Source organism: Cebus imitator, unplaced genomic scaffold, assembly GCF_001604975.1.
Source record: "Cebus imitator isolate Cc_AM_T3 unplaced genomic scaffold, Cebus_imitator-1.0 Scaffold770, whole genome shotgun sequence".
Lineage (NCBI taxonomy): Eukaryota > Metazoa > Chordata > Mammalia > Primates > Cebidae > Cebus > Cebus imitator.
The window spans coordinates 292286-309401 of record NW_016108085.1 but is presented as its reverse complement, the minus strand read 5'-3'; the positions used below and the strand labels follow the sequence as shown (position 1 = coordinate 309401).

Sequence of the window (17116 nt, the reverse complement as noted above, 5' to 3'; positions counted from 1 at the left end):
CTTGTACAGGTTTGCAGATACAATGTGTGGTACTCAACAAAAAAAACTGCGAAGTATGGGAGGAGACAGGACAAAACTAATAAAAACCAAGAGAAACAACAAACACAAGAAACAGACTCATGGAGGCTCTGTATAAGGGACTAACTGAACTTTAAAATAACTGTGCTCAATATGTTCAAATATATAAAATATTAAATAGGTAATTTTGATAGAGAACTGAAAATCTTTTAAAAATTTGTTTATATTCCATTTGTAATCCAATAAATTTCATTTTTTAAATGCAAAGGTGCTACTTCCCCCACATAAGTCAACAGATGATTAACCAGCAAAAAAAACTTCTAGGAAAAGCAAAAAAGAGGCAGTCGTGCTACATTCAAGGATGCTCATCTGACAGTAGTAACAATACATTGTGTATGAACCATTCTAATTTTTTTAAAATTTATTTTATTGCATTTTAGGTTTTGGGGTACATGTGAAGAACATGCAAGATTGTTGCATAGGTGAACCATTCTAATTTTTAGTAGAAAAACTTGTGGATGGTTTATAAGATGCAGTTAAACATAGACATTTCCAGCCTGGGCAACATGGTAAAACCCCATCTCAACAAAAAATACAAAAATTAGCCAGGCATAGTAGCATGCACCTGTAGTCCCAGTTATTCAGGATGCTGAGGCATGAGAATCACTTGAGCCCAGGAGGTGGAGGTTGTAGTGAGCCAAGATTTCACCACTGCACTCCAGCCTGAGCAACAGAGCAAGACCCTGTCTCAAAACAAACAAACAAAAACAAAAACAGACACACCCTGAAACCCAGCGGACCACCATCTTAAAAGACTTTCTGCCTTTAAATAGGGGCCTGTCTCCCTTTTACCTTATACCTGCCCAGGCGCTAGCTCTACCCCTGGCCCAGAGCAGTCATGGCAAACAACAGCAGCAACAATAATAACAATAGGCAGCTTCCATCTACTGAGCATTTGTTTTGTGCCAGGCCCTGCCAAGGGCTTTCCATGAATTATCACACTTTGAGGGGGCTGTGACTTTTCTCCCCACCTTATAAATGGAGAAGCTGAGCGAACAAGCATCACAGCCAGGCTGTGAGTCCGGGTCTGCCTGCTCCTGACAGTAGGATCCCAGGCTGGGACCTACTCCCCACCTGCAGATTGCTGGAATTACCCCTGGATACCTGTAGCCAGAGGAGACCTTAGAACGCTCCTCTCCATAAACACTCATTAAACACCAACTGTGTACAGGGACCCAGCATAGGAAACCTGGTTTTAAGGACCCAGAACCAAAGCTCAGGGAAGTAAGAACACTTTAATGGATCTGAGGTCTGTCTATCTCTTCTCTCTCCTCTTCCTCATTTCTGGAATGCAGCATCCAGCACTCAGGGCTGACACAGAGATAGGCTGGGGATGGCCCCAGGCCACATGCGCAGGATAGAAGGGGTACTGCAAAATCCTGTTCTGGCCACGAGATGCCTCCTGAGAAAGCTTGGTGGGGGCTGTGGAAGATGCAGCCTTCTGAAGAGATAAGGGTGAGCCCCCAGAGTGGCCCAGGTCCAAGATCCCTTTCTTGGGAGCCAGTGCTCAGAGAGGAGCTAAGTGCCAGCACCCCCATTTCTAACCTGAGTGCAGTCAGGGAGGCTCAGCCTTCAGACAAGCCTCCCTCGCCTCACTGGGCACTAATAAATTCGGACTGGGAGCTGCAGAGGGCCCAAGGCCTTGGGGCAGTGGAGGACTCAGGGGCCATGGGGCAGGGCCTGCAGCTAGCCCAGATCTCAGCCATGGTGACCCCTGCCTGTTGAGTGGCATTACCTGAGTAGTTTGGTTGGGCAGGATGGTCCCTAGGGCCAGCAAGGTAGCAGTGGGGATAAGGGGAAGAAGGGACAAAGGGAGAAAAGGACCTCCCTGAAGGAAGGAAGTAAAAAGCTGGGAGGGGCATAAGAGGGAAGTGGGGGCTGGGGGGAGGCCAGATCAGAATGGGGGTTGCAAAGAGCTTGAGAAGGGCAGAGGGAGGCTTGGCAGGGGGAGGACACATGGGAAGGGGAGCGAGGTTGGACCAGGCATCTGTCCCGCCCTGGGGACCAGGCTCCAGCAGGTAGAGAACAGGCTCTTCCTGTGAGGATGTTCTGCAGCAGGAGGGTGAGGGGTAGACACCTGGAAGGACTGCTAGCTCTGCAGCTCCACAGATGTCCCATGTGATTCTGAGAGTGAATGATGGGTGTTGTGAGCAGAAAGGGGTAGAAAGGAGCATGCAAGGTGGGGCCAGGTAAGCTGGAGCTGGGGACAGTCCAGGCCTGGATGCCAGCCTGGGTTCTGGGGCAAGAGCTACTGAATGAAGTCCTGTGGCCCAGGCTGAATCAAAGGGGAGGACAGGCACCCTCGGGGTCACCTCACCCTGTCATGGATTAAGAAGGAAACGGGTAAAGAGGAGGGAGGGGAGAGCAGGGTTGTCAGCCCCACTGCTGGATGGGCCACACCCAGCACCCAGACCCCACCATGTCCTCAAGCCTTCCTGCCCTCCTGGGCCCTGGAAACCCCAGACCCCAGTCCCTCCCCACCCCACTCCCTAAATCCCTGGCATGGAGCAATTAAGCGAGTTGGGGAAAACTCACCCACGGGGCCCTACAGCTTCAGAGAGGTGACCCGGGGGATGTGGAAAAGCTGAGTCTCCTCAGAGCTGGTGGAGCTGCAGCATCAAAGAAAGGGAGTGAGCATGCCCTTCCTCCCAGACTCTCAGCCCTGACGCAGGGAAAAACCCAGAGCTCTGAAGGTTTCTCCTCGGAAGCCCTTCAGGGAATGGGAAGGGTCCCACAAAGCTGTACCCGGATGGATGCAGCAAGAGGAATAAGGGGCAGACATATAGGAGAACTTCCCAGCTCTGGAGCTCCTCAGAGTGTGGCTCTTCAGGGCTTGGCCATGAGCCTCATCTGCCTGGGGGGTCTCAGGAGGGGCTGTGGCACGGGACCCTGGGGGCTGAAAAGACACTTCTCTGGCCCCTGATGCTGTCTGCAGAACTGGCAGCTCCTCACCTGAGGCGTTTCCGGATGGGACGGAAGTATTTGGAGGTCTTGACAGCAAAGATGATGCTGGGGATCAGGAAGAAGGTGCACCATGCCAGGCAAAACCAGAATGCATTCTGCAACAGGGTATGAGGTCGGCTCATTGCCCTATGTGGCACCCAGCACATATGGCACCCAGCCTCACCAAGCTGCCTTGTCATCAGAGCCAGGGCTGGGGACATGCCTGGCCTCACACCCTGCTCACCTGGCCCTCCCTAGAGAGCAGAAAGGCTTGGGGACTTGGTGGACAAGCCCTGATGAACTGGGGCACTCACCCAGGGGTCAGCCATCATGTCACATAGGATCACACGGCTGTTGTCCAGGGCTCCAGAGAGTGGCTGGCAGGTGGCGATGCGCTGAGTCACCTGTGGTGCCAACATGAGGCAGATGATGCCATACAGCCAGACCCACATGCCTGCACCCATATCCAATTCAGGCAGAGTGGTTGACAGGGACAGATAGGCCTGGGAACACCGCTGGGGCCACCACACGCTTTTATACACATGCAGAGACGCAGGGACAGACAGATAAGGACACACCTTACTGGCTCCTTACTGGGCCCCTCCCCTTTCCGTCTGTCCACCAGCCTGGATTAAGGCTACTGTGACCCAGCACCATGCTTCAAGCCACCCTCACTGGGGAGGTAACCTGTGTATGTACACATGCGCACACACACACACTCACACACAGATACACAGACACACTCAGGGTAAAGCCAGACCCCTGCCACTCTTGTGTGGATGTCCAGACAGCTTGCAGAGGCTATTTTCAGTGAGGGTCTGCAGTGGGAGATGAGCTTTGAGGACTGGCCTCGGACAAGCTGGGGAAGGGGCCAGCCCAGGGAAGGACCTGCAGGCTGGGTGTGATGAAACATTTTGGAGATTACCAACCCCGCCCACACTCAACTCAGGGAAGGGCTGCCGCAGAGGTGGGTGGGCAGAGCTCAGCCAGCAAGCAGGGGCACAGATGCCAGGTTTGGGAGTTTCAGTTTGATACTGAAGGCCTGGGTCATCCCCAGGGGGCTCTGGGGGCGGGGGCAGGGCAAGGCAGGGTGAACAGCTGGTCCGCTGGGGCAGGGAATCAGTCACTGCTGAGGCCCCACTCACCTCCTCTCTCACCCAGGCTACATACTGGGAGAAGTAGTCCATCTCCCGGGCCAGGAAACATTCACTCACCTGCAGGAAGGAGAGGAGGTCTGGGCTGTAGGGGTCCTGGAAGCAGCTGTGCCCCCTACCCTCAACACCCTCCATGCCTAGCAACTTGAGGATAGGCCCAGCTTTCCTGGGAGCCACAGTGAGAAGCCAGTACTGGAGAAGCCTGGGGTGGAAACCCCTTCCCCCATCCCACCCGCCACTCACATTCCTCAGGATCCTGGCGGCCCAGGCAGGCAGCTCTCCTTTCAGGTAAGTGACATTGGCTAGGACATCTGAGGTCTCCAGCTGGAGGGGATAAGAGCCTCAACTCAGTGCCCCACATTCACACATCCATTCATTAATTCAACACACACCACAGCACACTCAACAGGATAGGGTTCAGCCCTGACAAACTTGCCAAGGGCGGTGATCCCCCAGGCTCTGCCGCCACCCCCATCTTCCTCTCGATCCCACCCCACAACCTGGGCGGAGTTCCAGAGTGAGATGGGCACCTGATTCCTCCCTTCCTCTGCAGCCACTGCCCGCCCCCCCCACAACCTCACACCACACGTCCCCACCCGCAGCAGCCACCTGGAGATTCGGAGCAGAGGACTCCAGGGCTCTGACGCTGAGGTTGAGCTTTGCCTGTGGAGAAGAGATCAGGGCTGGTTAGAGGAAAGAAGGAAAGGGAAGGGAAGGAGGGAAGGAGGGAGGAAGAGAGGAGGAGGGAGGGAGGGAGGAAGAGAGGAATTCTCAGAGCTTCCCTCCACTTTCACTGTCCCCTCTCCAGCTTTCCTCTCCCCCAGGACCCATGCTCCCTGGGCCTCCAAACTGACCACAAGGCTCTGCTGGGGGACAACCTTCTCCTGGTGGAGGTTTCTGAGTCCATGGGCCTCCTGCTGCAGCCGCTGCCCCAGCAAAGAATTGCCCTGAGAGGAGACAGAAATCAGAATGGCCCTGCCCAGCACCCTCCTACCCCTCACCCAGACTTTCAATCTGACATACCAAGGGGAGGTAGGGAGTGCTGGGCTCAGAGGCAGAAAACCAAGGCCTCCTTAAGCTCCAGGGCCTGATGTGCATTTGGGGCCTAGGTCCAACTTCTAGGTCCAATCTAGCTTGCTGGATGCCCCTAAGTCAGCTACAGAACCTGCCGGCTCTTCAGGGGCACCTGCTGAAATTGAGGATGCTCCTGGCTCTACCCACCCTAGGGAGTTGTTGCAACGCCTATCAGATGTTTCAAAGAGAACTTTTAAACCCTAAATAATTATAAACACAAAATGTTATTATTCTCCTCAAGGGCAACTTGAGAGGCTGAGGCAGGAGAATTGTTGAACCCAGGAGACAAGAGGTTGTGGTGAGCTGAGATCGTGCCATTGCACCACTCCAGCCTGGAGACAGAGCAAGACTCCGTCTCAAAAAAAAAAAGAAACACTTGCCCAACTGTGTGAGGCCAGACAAGTGATTTCATCTGCTCTGAGATGAAGGACAGTTCACCTCACAGATGAAGAACCTCTGGCTCAGAGACACTGTATGGCCTGCCCAAGGCCACGCGGCCAATGGGTGGCAGAGCTTGAATAAGAACTGATGCTGCAAAACCCTCCAGCCCAGCCAGGGGTCAGGAGCATCAGGCCCCACCCCACAAAGGCAGGTGAGGTCCTCAGTTCCCTGCCTTTGCCCTCACATCCTCCCACCCTCTCCCACCTTCCAAGCCCCCTGTGGCTCCTACAGCACCTGATTCCCTCTCACCTGGGCCTGGGCCAGTCCTTCCAGCTCCTGGGCCAGCTGCTCAGTGCTGGTCTTCACCACGGGCCTCTGGATCTGCAGGCAGACAGGAGAGGCCAGGAAGGATGAACCCAGCTCCTGTGGGGCCCACCTCCACCTGCCCCTAGCCTCCAACTCCCCAGTCTTATCAAATATAATCTACACCAGCTGAGTGTATTGTGACACATCAGTCACAGCGGGTTTTCCCTGGAACTGTGAACTATTTCAGACATTTTCCCAATGAGATAGAAAGAGGAACAAATGAGGCACCCTCTGGTGTAACTCAAGGAAGAGGCAACTTCCCACTGAGTCCTCTGCAGCAGTGGGATCAGGACCATGAACAGCGACATGGTCCACTGGACTAGAGGAGAGGGTGTCCATTCACGAGTGACCTGGGTGGTGACATGAGGACAGGCCCAGGGGCACATGATCTGGGGACACCTCCACAGGAAGAGGCCTAAGGAAACATGTGGAGGAGCCCAGAGCTGGGACAAGGTGAGATGCACACCCATCTCCTCTGTGGGCCCCTTTGTTCCATCACCACCTGGCTGAGGAAGCCCAGCTGAGGTACCCACCGCTGACCTGAACAAGGAAGTCAGGGTAGTGGATGTGCTGGAGCCCACTGCTCTGCAGGGCCTCCAGGTCCCGGCGGGCGGCTGAGCTCAGCAGGTCCAGGCTCTGTGTGTCTATTTTCAGGCTCTGCAACTCCTGCTGTAGCTTGTTGGTATACTGGGAGGGCGGGTACAGGGGGAAGTCATGCCGGTTGCTGAGCCAGGACCCCAGAGATGCTCCCGTAAGTGAGGGGGTCACCAGGCGATATGGTTTGGATGTTTGTCTCCTCCAACTTTCATGTTGCAATACGACCCCTGGTGCTGGGGGTGAAGGTGGGCCTGGTGGGAGGTACTAGATAATGGGGTGAATCCCTCACATACGGCTTAGTGCCATTGCCCTGGTGATGAGTTAGCTCTTGCTCAGTTAGTTCACATGAGACCTGGCTGTTTGAAAGAGCGTGGCACCTCCCACCTGGCTGTCTCACTTCCTCTCTCCCCATGTGATGCACTGGCTCCCCTTCGCTTTCTGCCATGAGTGGAAGCTTCCTGAGGCCTCCTCAGAAACAGGTGCCAGTGCCATGCTTCCTGTACAGCCTGCACTTAAACCTCTTTTCTTTATAAATCATGCAGCCTCAGGTATTGCTTTTTTTTGGTGGGCGGAGGGGACAGGGTCTCACTCTGTTGCTCAGGCTGGAGGACAATAGCACAATCACAGCTCACTGCAGCCTAGACCTCCTGGACTTCAGTGATCCTCCCACCTCAGCCTCTCTAGTAGCTGGGACTACAAGTGCAAAACACCACACCTGGCTTTAAAAATAAAACCTGTAGAGAGGGGGTATCCTCATGTTGCTCAGGCTGGTCTTGAATTCCTAGATTCAAGAAATCCTTCCACCTCAGCGTCCCAAAGTACTAGGATTACAGGCGTGGACCACCATGCCCAGTCTCAGGTATTCCTTATAGCAACACGAGAACAGACTCACACAGCAGACTCTCAGGGCCCCCTGCCCTGGACACCCCAAGCCCCAGACAGGCTCCCAGTAGATGCCTGCCCCAAACTGCCAAGATCCAGGCTTCCTCCAGTGCCCATCTGGCTTCTGGGCCGAGACACAGATCTTCCCTGGCCACCTGAAATAAAATAGCTTTCCCAGCCCCTCTTTATTCTGTCAGCTGTGTCAAGGCCTTCAAAGTGCCTGTTGCTCTGAAATGATGTTATTTGTAGGTAATTGTTCATTGCTGTCAGCTCTACGAGAGTGGGGCCTTGCCTGCACATTCTACCCCAATCCCCCAGCATCTAACTCTGAGGCTCACACATGGTGGGCAGGGTACAAGTTTGTTAGCTGCATGAATGAATGAATGAATGGACACAACTGCATTTTCAGGAAAGAGCCTCAGCATTTTCCTAGTATCACTGGAAGAGATTTAGAGGTTGTAAAATTCAGCCCCAGTGTTTAACAGGCAAGAAACTGAGGTCAGAGTGGGGCATCCACTTGGGAGGTGACACAGCAGGTTAGAGACCGCAGCCCAGCTTGGCTCTCCTCTCCCCATTCCTCCTGGCTGCCTTCTCCTGGAGGAGAAAAGGCCTGGCCCTCTCAGGCGGGGGTCTTCGGGCTGCGTCTCTGGCATCAGTGGCAGCAACTGTAGGAGAAGTGGGAAGTGGGTGGTGTCCCCCCATTCTCTGGAAAGCCCTGTGTCATACTCATGTCTGCATGCCCATTAGTATCTCCTTTGAGGATGAGGATTCTTATGGCCACATTTGGTACATTGTCAGGTGGCCTCAGAGGACTGTCCAGTGCATCAGAATCCAAAGCCCTATCTGTCCAGACCTTTCTGTGAGCTGGACTCTCCCCTGCCCAGGACCAGAGCAGAAACTCCTCCCCTTGAGAGCCAAGACTTCCTGCCAGCAGGGGGATTGGGCTCCTATGCCCAGGGCCCTGGTTCAGCCATCCCTGGCCAGTCTTCCTCCTCAGGATAGTGTCTCAGCCTAGCACTGAGGCATTATTGCCTGCTCCGGTCACCTCCTGTCTGGTTAAAGATGCGGAAGGAGGAGTGAGCTCCATAACTGTCCCAAGTTGTGCAGTTCAAGGCACAGAGTTGGGACTGGGCCATCTGGCTGTGCTGTCTGTGGGCTGAGGTTGGTTGGTGGATCCGGGGGTTGGAAGGATTTCCCAGGATGATGCAAAATCAGCAGTTACCATGCTCTGTGTTTGGGGAGGGAGGGGGGACCTGGGGGGCCAGGGGATGTGGGTTTCCCTAGGATATGCTTGGGAGCCTAGAAGTCGAAGAGGGAATGTCTTACAGCTTCTGTGCAGCATGAAGAGGACCCGTTCTCAAATTCCATTCCTCTTGTGAAACAACCCTTCCTTGCCTTAATTCTAGAACTGTCTTGCCAGCATTGGCAAGTGTCTCCAGTTCCACACACCAAGTTCCAGCAAAGCCCAGGGGTTACGGGAAGAGGCTCGTGTATCAGGCTGAAGGTGGAATCCTGCCGCCACCACCTCCCACCTGCACGAGCTTGGCAGGCCCTCCACCAGCGTTAGCCAGACTTGTCGCCATCCTTGTTGCTGCCACGTCCCTCCCCAGCCTCCCCTTCCCAACTGGAGCATCCCAGCCAATGCTCGTTCTCAGTCAGGACACCACCCTCATACTCCTACTCATTGTCACCAGTCTTTCCTGCCGCCACTTTGGCTGTGCTCGGGGCTGGCCATAGCCTTCAGGGCACACGGATACACCCACACACCCAGAACCTTCCCCTGGGCTGGTAGCTGGGCCTCTGCCCTTAATCACTCACACAATTTCTCAGGTCTCCTAGGTTCAAAGAGATGGTGCCTCCACAGAGGCAAAAAGACCAGAGGAGAGGGGTCTGAGGAGGGCTCCTCACAGTTCCCGGAACGTTCTCTCACCTGGCTGATATCCAGGTGCTCCTCCAGGTTGTAGGAGTCGTTGAGCTGCAGGACTGTCCAGAGCGCCGCCCCTTCCTTGCACTGCCTGAGGAGGAGAGAGGAGGAGCCTTGTGGGTGGCAGGGGTGCTGAGGTCCCTGAGGGATGCCGGCCCTCCTCCTTCCTTCCCTGGTGCCTAGCCCTGCCCAGGCCGTCCACTCACCGATAGGCTTGGTGGATGCTGATGTTCTTCCTCAGGCCGAGAAGGTGTGACAGGTTCATGGACGGGGGCAGGTTCCCTGGGGTGTCTGCAAACTGGGGATGGGCAGTGAGAAATGGGCACAGAGAGGGGTAGGGGTGAGGTCACCCTGGTTCCCTAGGGCCTGGACCCATGCCTCGGTGGCACAGCAGAGACCACGGGTAGGACACATCCCCTCACCCCTGCTCACACCTGGCCTCTGACTCTGATGACTCCCTGGCTCTACATCCTCACAGGGGCTCTTCCCATGGATTCCTAGGAGGGATGACCAGCCCAGTCTACCACAGAGAACCCAGTCCAGCAACTCAGCTCACCGGACACCAGGGTCCCAGCTCCCAGACAGTGTTAGGAGAGGAGAGGGCATGGGTCAGGGCGCCATCTCTCAGGATCCCTAACCTGGGACCTGGGCAGCATCCCATGGACTCATGGGTGCTTTCTCTCTCCCTCCCTCATCTGCTGGTAGATTTCTGTCTCTTTTCTTAGCCATATCTGTCTCACTCCTCCCCTCCCTGTCTCCCTCTAACCCCCTCTGATCCCCACTTTCTCCCAACCCTCTTGCTCTGCCCACACCACCCCCACCTCCCTCCCCAGGAGGGCCTGTAAGCAGAGACAGGCCTACCTCAAAGAGCTCACCGCTCTCCCAGCTCCGGCACACCAGAGTCTGCATGTTGCCACCCACCAGGAAGGTGGCAAACACCAGGAGGATGAGGGGGGCAGCGAAGAGGAAGCTGAGGCCCACGCCTCTGGGGAAGGTGAGAGGCAGGACTGAGGGACAGCAGGGACTGGCTACCCTGACCATACTCTCTGTCCCACCAGCACCCCAGGGCCATCCTGCTCAGTCAGCTGGCCCCAGGACAGAGCCTTTACGGGAGAGGAACTTGGAGGACTTGGCCTCCTGGGGAAGAGGGAGAACCCAGAACTCCTGACAGTCCCAACCTCACCTTTACCCTGTGCCCACCCTCTCCCTGGTTCCCTGGCTCGCCCTGGCAGCCTAGAGGAGGGAACAGCTGTTTTGTTCAAAGAGCCAGGACTTGCTGGGCTCACACTTATAATCCCAGCACTTTGGGAAGGTGAGGTGGGAAGACAGCTTGAGTCCAGGAGTATGAGACCAGCCTGGGCAATATAGTGAGACGCTGTCTCTACAAAAATTTAAAAATTAGCTGGGCATCGTGGTACATGCCTATAGTCCCAGCTACTCCAGAGGCTGAGGCATGAGAATTGCTGGAGCCCAGGAAGCTGAGCTGTAGTGAACCATGATGGTGTCGCTGCATTCCATCCTGGGTGACAGAGCAAGACCCTGTCTTAGCAATAACAAACAAAACAAAAACAAACCCCAAAGAGCCAAGACTGCTCACTTCTGTGCCTAGGGCCCAACACTCAAAAAGGTCACCTGGCATGGCCAGGCATGACCCGCCAACAGGGCAGCATCCCAGCAGATCTGAGGAGTAAAGATCTTAGACCAGACGGCTCAAAGAGCTTGTGAGGTAGGCACAACCCCATGCCAGGCTGAGGCTTGGAGAGAAAAACATGGGTTGGATTTCAGCCCCCATTTACCCCTTTAGCCAGGCACTCTTGCTTAGTGAACAGCCTGTACAACTGTATGTGGCAGCCTTGGCCTTAGAGACTGTCTAGTCTGTGGCTGGCAATAGATTCCACCTCTGGTGCTGCCACTTACTGGCGGTAAGGGTAAGGAAGCCAGGGTAAGGACTCTAGGCTTTGTCTGACTCAAGGGAAGGAGTGCCCATTAGGTGCTACAGCTGCCCTTGCTGTAGGAAGGAAGTGCTCTTTGTTGGCCATTCCTGCTCTGGTCCAGCCCCTTTATTGAGATGAGGATACTGGCAGATGTGCTCAGGAGCCACAGTAAGTGGCCAGCCCTGTCCTCAAGGTTGGAGGGTGGCTTTCCCTCTCCCAGCCCTCTCTTACGCCATGAGGCAGCGGGCTCCAGCTTCACCCTTGGCTTCTGAGTGGCTGGCGTCCTCCCTGGCAGACAGGCCCCAGATGCCCAAGTTGAGCCCTAGCAGGTTGCAGAGTACCACGAGCAGGACCACGGAGCACAGCACACAGCCCAAGATCCACCTACCACGGAGAGGACATGGGTGTTACTAAGAAGGGAGGTGGCTGGCACCAAGATGGGGCAAAGTGGGACCTGGCAGCTGGGTGTGGCCTCTAACCCCAAGCTGGGGCTTCAGACGTGCACATGCAGACACTTCCCAAGGCCCTATTGCTCTTGTGTGGCCTCCAGGCTCAGGCTCCGAGGGCACACAGCCTGGTAAGGACTTGGAGGCCTGTGGAGTCAGGGGTCTTGGCTTAAAAATACACAGAAGCTCAGTACAGTCAGGGGCTGATTGGCTCTGGGAATGGGGCTCAGGATGGCATAGAGGCTGGGCTGCCCACTTCACCCCACTCCATCCCACCCTGCGGGTGCCAAGCACCTGTAGGTCTCGTATCTCTGCACCTCCTGCAGGTAGGGGTGGCTGCTCTCTTCCACCTCCTGCAGAGCCTGGGCCCAGTGGGAAGCTGCTTCCGAGCCTGGGAACCCTTCAGCCAGCATCCTCAGCCCTTCTGGCTGCTGGGCCACTGCCTTCTTCAGCTCTGCCCAAAGTAGCAGGGACTTGTGGGATGCGGAGGGCACCCTGGGGCCCAGGGACAAGACAAGTGGGCAGGAAGAACGTCTGGGAACCACAGAGGGAGGACAGTCCCCCACCACCCCACTCCACTCTCAACAAGCCTCCCTGGTAGGGATGGGGTGGGAAGCCATGCTGGGTAGCTGCCTCTAACTCATGCAGCCTCACCTTGTACCACGCTGGCCGTCTGCATGGCAGCCAGGGCTGGAAGGGCATTGAAGGTGCTATTCTCCTGCAGGAACCAAGTGGGGTTGGGCCTCCCCATCTCTGCTAAGCATCCCCTCTTAGAAGACCCCAAAGTCACCAGGTCTAGAGGGAGAGGAAGGAAGAGGAGGGGAGGGGAGGGGAGGGGAGGGGAGGTCCCCCCCTCAGTGCTCCCAGCTTCCCCCTGTTCTCTTGGTCACTGCCCTCCTCTCCCCTCCCTCCACCCAGCCTGACTCAACTTCCCAAAATGTTGCTCCTCCCAAAACATCTTCTTCCTATCCCCACCCCTCTCCCACCATTGCAGTGAACTCTTAGCCGCCCTGTATACAATTGCCAGGTCTAGCTCTTAAAGGTCCAGCTCAACTCACCCTTCCAGCCTCAGCTCTGACTTCCTTCCTTCTGGAACCTTCCACTCCAGCCACCCAGCACGGCTGACTCACCATTTCCCCAGCTTCAGGTCCCAGTCCTGGGCGCTGACTCACACCGTCCCCTCCCCTTTGGCCCATCTCCACCCGGGGAGCTGCCTGCCCTCTGGGCTCAGCCTGAGCCCTGCTCCCTTGCCATCCCCACTGCCTTGAAGGTCCCAGCTCTCCCTTCTGAGCACAGATCATGTGCACACCAAGGATGGTCATCAGGAGTCCCCTGCCCAGGGTGCTGTGTGGTGGGTGGGGCCCCAAGTCTCAGGTACAACTGAGTTCCTATCCAAAAGGTGGAAATGGAGGCCCTCACTTGGCAGGTGAGGGAGGAATCAGGCAGACCAGGTCCAGGCTCTCACCTCCTGGACCATGCTAGAGAAGTTGGCCTCGGGGACACCCTTTAGCCGGTGCAGGACATGGTCCACAGAGGGTACCTGAAATGGGGGAAGGGAGGGTATGACAAGGTTCATGGAGAGGCCTGAGGGGGATCCCTGGGGGCAGATGGGGGGCAGGTGCCTCTGAACCCCAATGTTCTCAAGTGTAAAATGGGGACTGCCATGGCTCCTACTGCCCCTGGCAGCAGCAAGAACTCAAGGAGCTCACACATGTGAAGCTCATGCACAGGGCATCATGGCCTGGAGAGCGCTCCACCCACTGCCAGGATGACCTGCATTAACCCTGGGTGGGTGGAGCAAGGGAGAAACAGCGGGGGAAGGGATTGGGAATTTGCCTCAGGGATCCCAGGAGTGGCAGGCAGCCAGCCCGCTGTGGCTTTAAAAGGACTCTGTCCTGGGTCTGTACCTGGCTGAAGTCAGCAGCCAGCTCCAGGGTGCGGGCCCGGCTCAGGGCCCCTGCACAGTCTCCCTGGCACCCAGCCTCCTGCAGCAGCTCGACGAGGCGGTCCCGGTGTTCCCGGACGGCTGGCTCCAGGTCCTGCTGCCCGGCCTGCAGCTCCACCACTGTGGCATTCAAGGCTTGCAGGTGGTGCATGGAGACCTGCAGGGCTGAGAGACCCACATCCAGCCTGAGCAGCATCCACCATAGGCATCCCCAGATGCCTTGCAGGAGGCAGAACTCCCTCCCCCAGCCAAAGGGACCTGCAAATCATTGACCTCCTGCCTACAATGGAAGCTGTCCCGGTGCACATTAAGTCAGGGGAAGGGAGCTAGATCTGGGGTACAGCAATAGGGAAGTCAAAGGTGGGGCAGAGGCAGCTCAGGAAATCCAGGGCTGGGTGCAGGTGGGATTGCCCTAGGAGGCACCCACTGGGCCCCACACCATCCAGGTGTGGCTCCAGCTCACCCTGGCCCAAGCTGCCCACGGCTGCCAGCAAGGGGTACATGGTGCTCTTGAGCTGAGTGTGGATCGTGCTCCCAATGCTCACGCCGACACCTGCAGAGCACAGGGCAATCTCAGGGTGGGTCCCCAAGAGTGAAGGGGCCCTCCCTATCCCCATCCTGCCTCTGCAGGCCCCACCGGGCTCTGCAGGAGCCGGTGGGAGGCGGGTGGCACAGCTTTTCCCTCCAGCAGCTGAGTGGCAGCCACTGTTGCTCTCCAGCTGGCCTGATCCCCACTTTTGACAGCCTGTTCCCAGATAGGGTCTGGAATGTAGGCCCCCACCGAGGCGCCCAAGCGGGGGCCCTAAAGCCGGCTTTCCTGCCAGCCCCCAAGACCCTCACCATCCAGCTCCTCCGAGACTCGCTCCTGGGGCAGGGAGAACTGCTGTGCCACGGCCTGCAGCTCCTAGGCAAACACAGGGCCCTGAGGCTGCCCTTCCTGGTCACCCGAAGCCCTGACCCCCACCTCTCCCCAGCCCCCTCCCTGACCCCATAGCATCCATCTGGAGGGTGGCTGACTCTCCGGCAGGGGTAGGCAGGGGCAGGAGAAGGGGTGGCTTTCAGATGTGCTGGCTATGGGCCAGTGAGGGCCCACTGGGCTCCATCCTGCCTGGACCCGGTGCTCACAGGGGCACGTGGGGGTGTGGGTGACAGTGCTCACTTGGGGGACATCGGAGACCAGGCCCCGGAGGCTGAGCAGGGTCTCAGGCACAGCCTCGATGCTGGGGCCCGTCTGTTCGTGCGTGCGCTGGTTGGTGACGAAGGCACAGACCACGCCAATCCTGTGGGAATGGAGGGTGGAGGAAGGGGCTTGCCGGGTCCAAGGGAGCGTGGGGCCATGGCCCACCCTGCCCGGAGCCCTGAGCAGTGCCTTACAGCAGCATGAGGGTGGTCAGCAGCAGGAAGGCCATGAGCGCTGTGCGTTCACAGGCCAGTGCCTTGTGTTCTGTCTTCACTCGGCCCCCGCAGCGCCGGTGGCAGCGACAACAGCAGAAGCAGAGCCCGGTGGTGGGCACCAGCAGCAGGTAGAGGCCCGCGATCACGGCGCACACCATGTAGCCTGCCTCATACTGCACCACCTGGGCAGGTGGCAGGGCATGAGGGGTGGCCCAACCCCACTGCCCAGCCCTGGCTCCTGCTTGAGCCCAGAGGGAAACCAGAAGGTGCCATCAGGAGCACGGCCTGCATTTCATGGAACCCATCCCAGAGGAACTGCTCATCACCATCTCACACAGGAGGAAGCTGAAGTTCAGGAGGTTCCAGCTCCCTGCAAACCTCACTGCCAGTAAACCGAAGTACACCGAAGATCTGTGGTTTGCATTCAGGTCTGCAGACTGTAACACCCATGGAGAAGGGGGAGAGGATGCCCCAGCCCCCGCCTGGTGGACACCAGCAAGATGGGCTGAGCGGAGCCAAGGCTTTTCTGCTCCTGCCCTGCTGCTCGCCCCGAAACTCCCTCCCCCAGCACCTTTCCCCCAATTGCTCACCTCATTCACCTTCACAGAGGCCAACTCATTCAGCAGGGCCTTTACCAACTCTACCGGAAAGAGCCAAGCTGAGGATGTGGGGGCAGCCACCGCCCTGCGCCTGTGTCTATCCTCTCCCCACTGCCAGGGCAAAGTGGCTCTGGGACAGGGCTCCTCCCACCACCATGGCACCCTTGAAGAAAGCTGCATCACGCAGCCCTGCACCGTCCTGCCCTGACCTCAGCACTGCTACGGGAAGGCGAGTGGGGGAGAGGCCTGCACATCTCTCCTCCTGGACCCTACAGGCCTGTCCTAAGCCTGCGCAAAGGCAGAGAATGGGCCTGGCCTGGCAGTTCTTCCCCTCCAGCAGCAAGGGACAGGACTGGGAGGGTCCCTCAGCTGCTCCTGGATCCCCCAACCCAAGCACCGCTAGATTCAGAGGATGTCTGAGCCAGGTCTAAAGTATTTCTAATGTAACCTCCTCACTTTATAGACAGAGCACCTGAGGCTCAGAGAGGAAATGAGGCCTGCCCACAGTCACACAGCAGGTTCTGGAGCCCTCCCCAGATGCTGCCCTTTCTACCCCTGGAGGACGAGAAGTGCCTGCTGGTAGACTGGGCACATCCCATGGTAGAGGGGGACAGAGAAAGCCTGGCTAGGGACTCAAATGCTGAAGCCCTAGCGGGGGAGGGGCACACTCACCTGAAGGGAAAGGATTGAGCTGCACCACGGAGAGGAAGCGGCGCACGGTCCCATAGAGGGAGTCCAGGGGCCCTGGTGCACGAACTCGAGGAGCCAGCCACCGGGCCCTGGCTGCTGGGCTGAATGCCAGGTGCTCTGCCGGGCCGATGGACTTGCAGTCTGGGGCCCCCGCCGCCAGCTGACTCAGGGCCAGGCCCAGGCCCAGGCCCAGGCCCAGCAGGGGAGCCAGCAGAGCCTGTGCGTGCCTCATGGGGTCGGGAAGGTAAGGCGCTCAGGCTCAGGAGGGAACAGGCAAGCCCAGGGCAGATCGTGCATCCTTCTCCAGCCTCTGTCCCTCTCTCCACAGCTCTCAAAACCTGCCCGACAGGTTTGGGTTCCTGAGCTAGCTGGCCTCCCACCTCCCTGCCTGCCTGGCTTGGAGCAGGGGTGGAGGTTCAGAGTAAGGGGCAGGGCCAGGCTGGGACCGCCCTTGGTGGCTTGGGGTAGAAGCCTGGGCTCCCCACCACCCAGATTTTTGCAGGCGAAGGCTGCCTCCAAGCTGGGTCCAGAAGCCACCTCACCAGCTCGGGATCACTTAGGGTGGCCCCATTTCAAATATTCTGTTCCATGCCCAGACCCAGCAGCCCAGTCTGGGAGCTGTGAAAACAGCTGCCTAGTGAAGCCCTTGCCAAAATGATCATAAGACTAGACACACAGGGCCAGGACACAGGCTTGCTCTCCCTGCTT

At 57.3% G+C, this 17116-nt stretch overlaps 1 protein-coding gene across 2 annotated transcripts; it reads right to left on the bottom strand.

Moving 5' to 3' along the window:
• Positions 1–1294: 1294 nt before the first annotated feature.
• Positions 1295–16773, bottom strand: PROM2 (prominin 2). Of its 2 annotated transcripts, XM_017519724.2 has the most exons (24): positions 16391–16773; positions 15710–15759; positions 15099–15301; positions 14884–15004; positions 14565–14628; positions 14188–14277; positions 13687–13889; positions 13245–13319; positions 12434–12497; positions 12074–12233; positions 11565–11717; positions 10261–10384; positions 9606–9697; positions 9406–9490; positions 6537–6683; positions 5940–6011; positions 5030–5122; positions 4785–4838; positions 4419–4499; positions 4167–4235; positions 3336–3425; positions 3031–3137; positions 2614–2687; positions 1295–2202 (listed from the first exon to the last, which is right to left on the bottom strand). In XM_017519724.2, exons 1-23 carry the CDS (start codon positions 16638–16640, stop codon positions 2624–2626), a joined length of 2511 nt encoding a protein of 836 aa, XP_017375213.1. In that variant the 5' UTR covers positions 16641–16773; the 3' UTR covers positions 1295–2202; positions 2614–2623. The 2 variants fall into 2 exon arrangements, with proteins under 2 accessions (XP_017375213.1, XP_017375214.1); XM_017519725.2 differs by lacking the exons at positions 14565–14628; positions 15099–15301; positions 15710–15759; positions 16391–16773 and having other exon boundaries at positions 14884–14961.
• Positions 16774–17116: the final 343 nt, after the last annotated feature.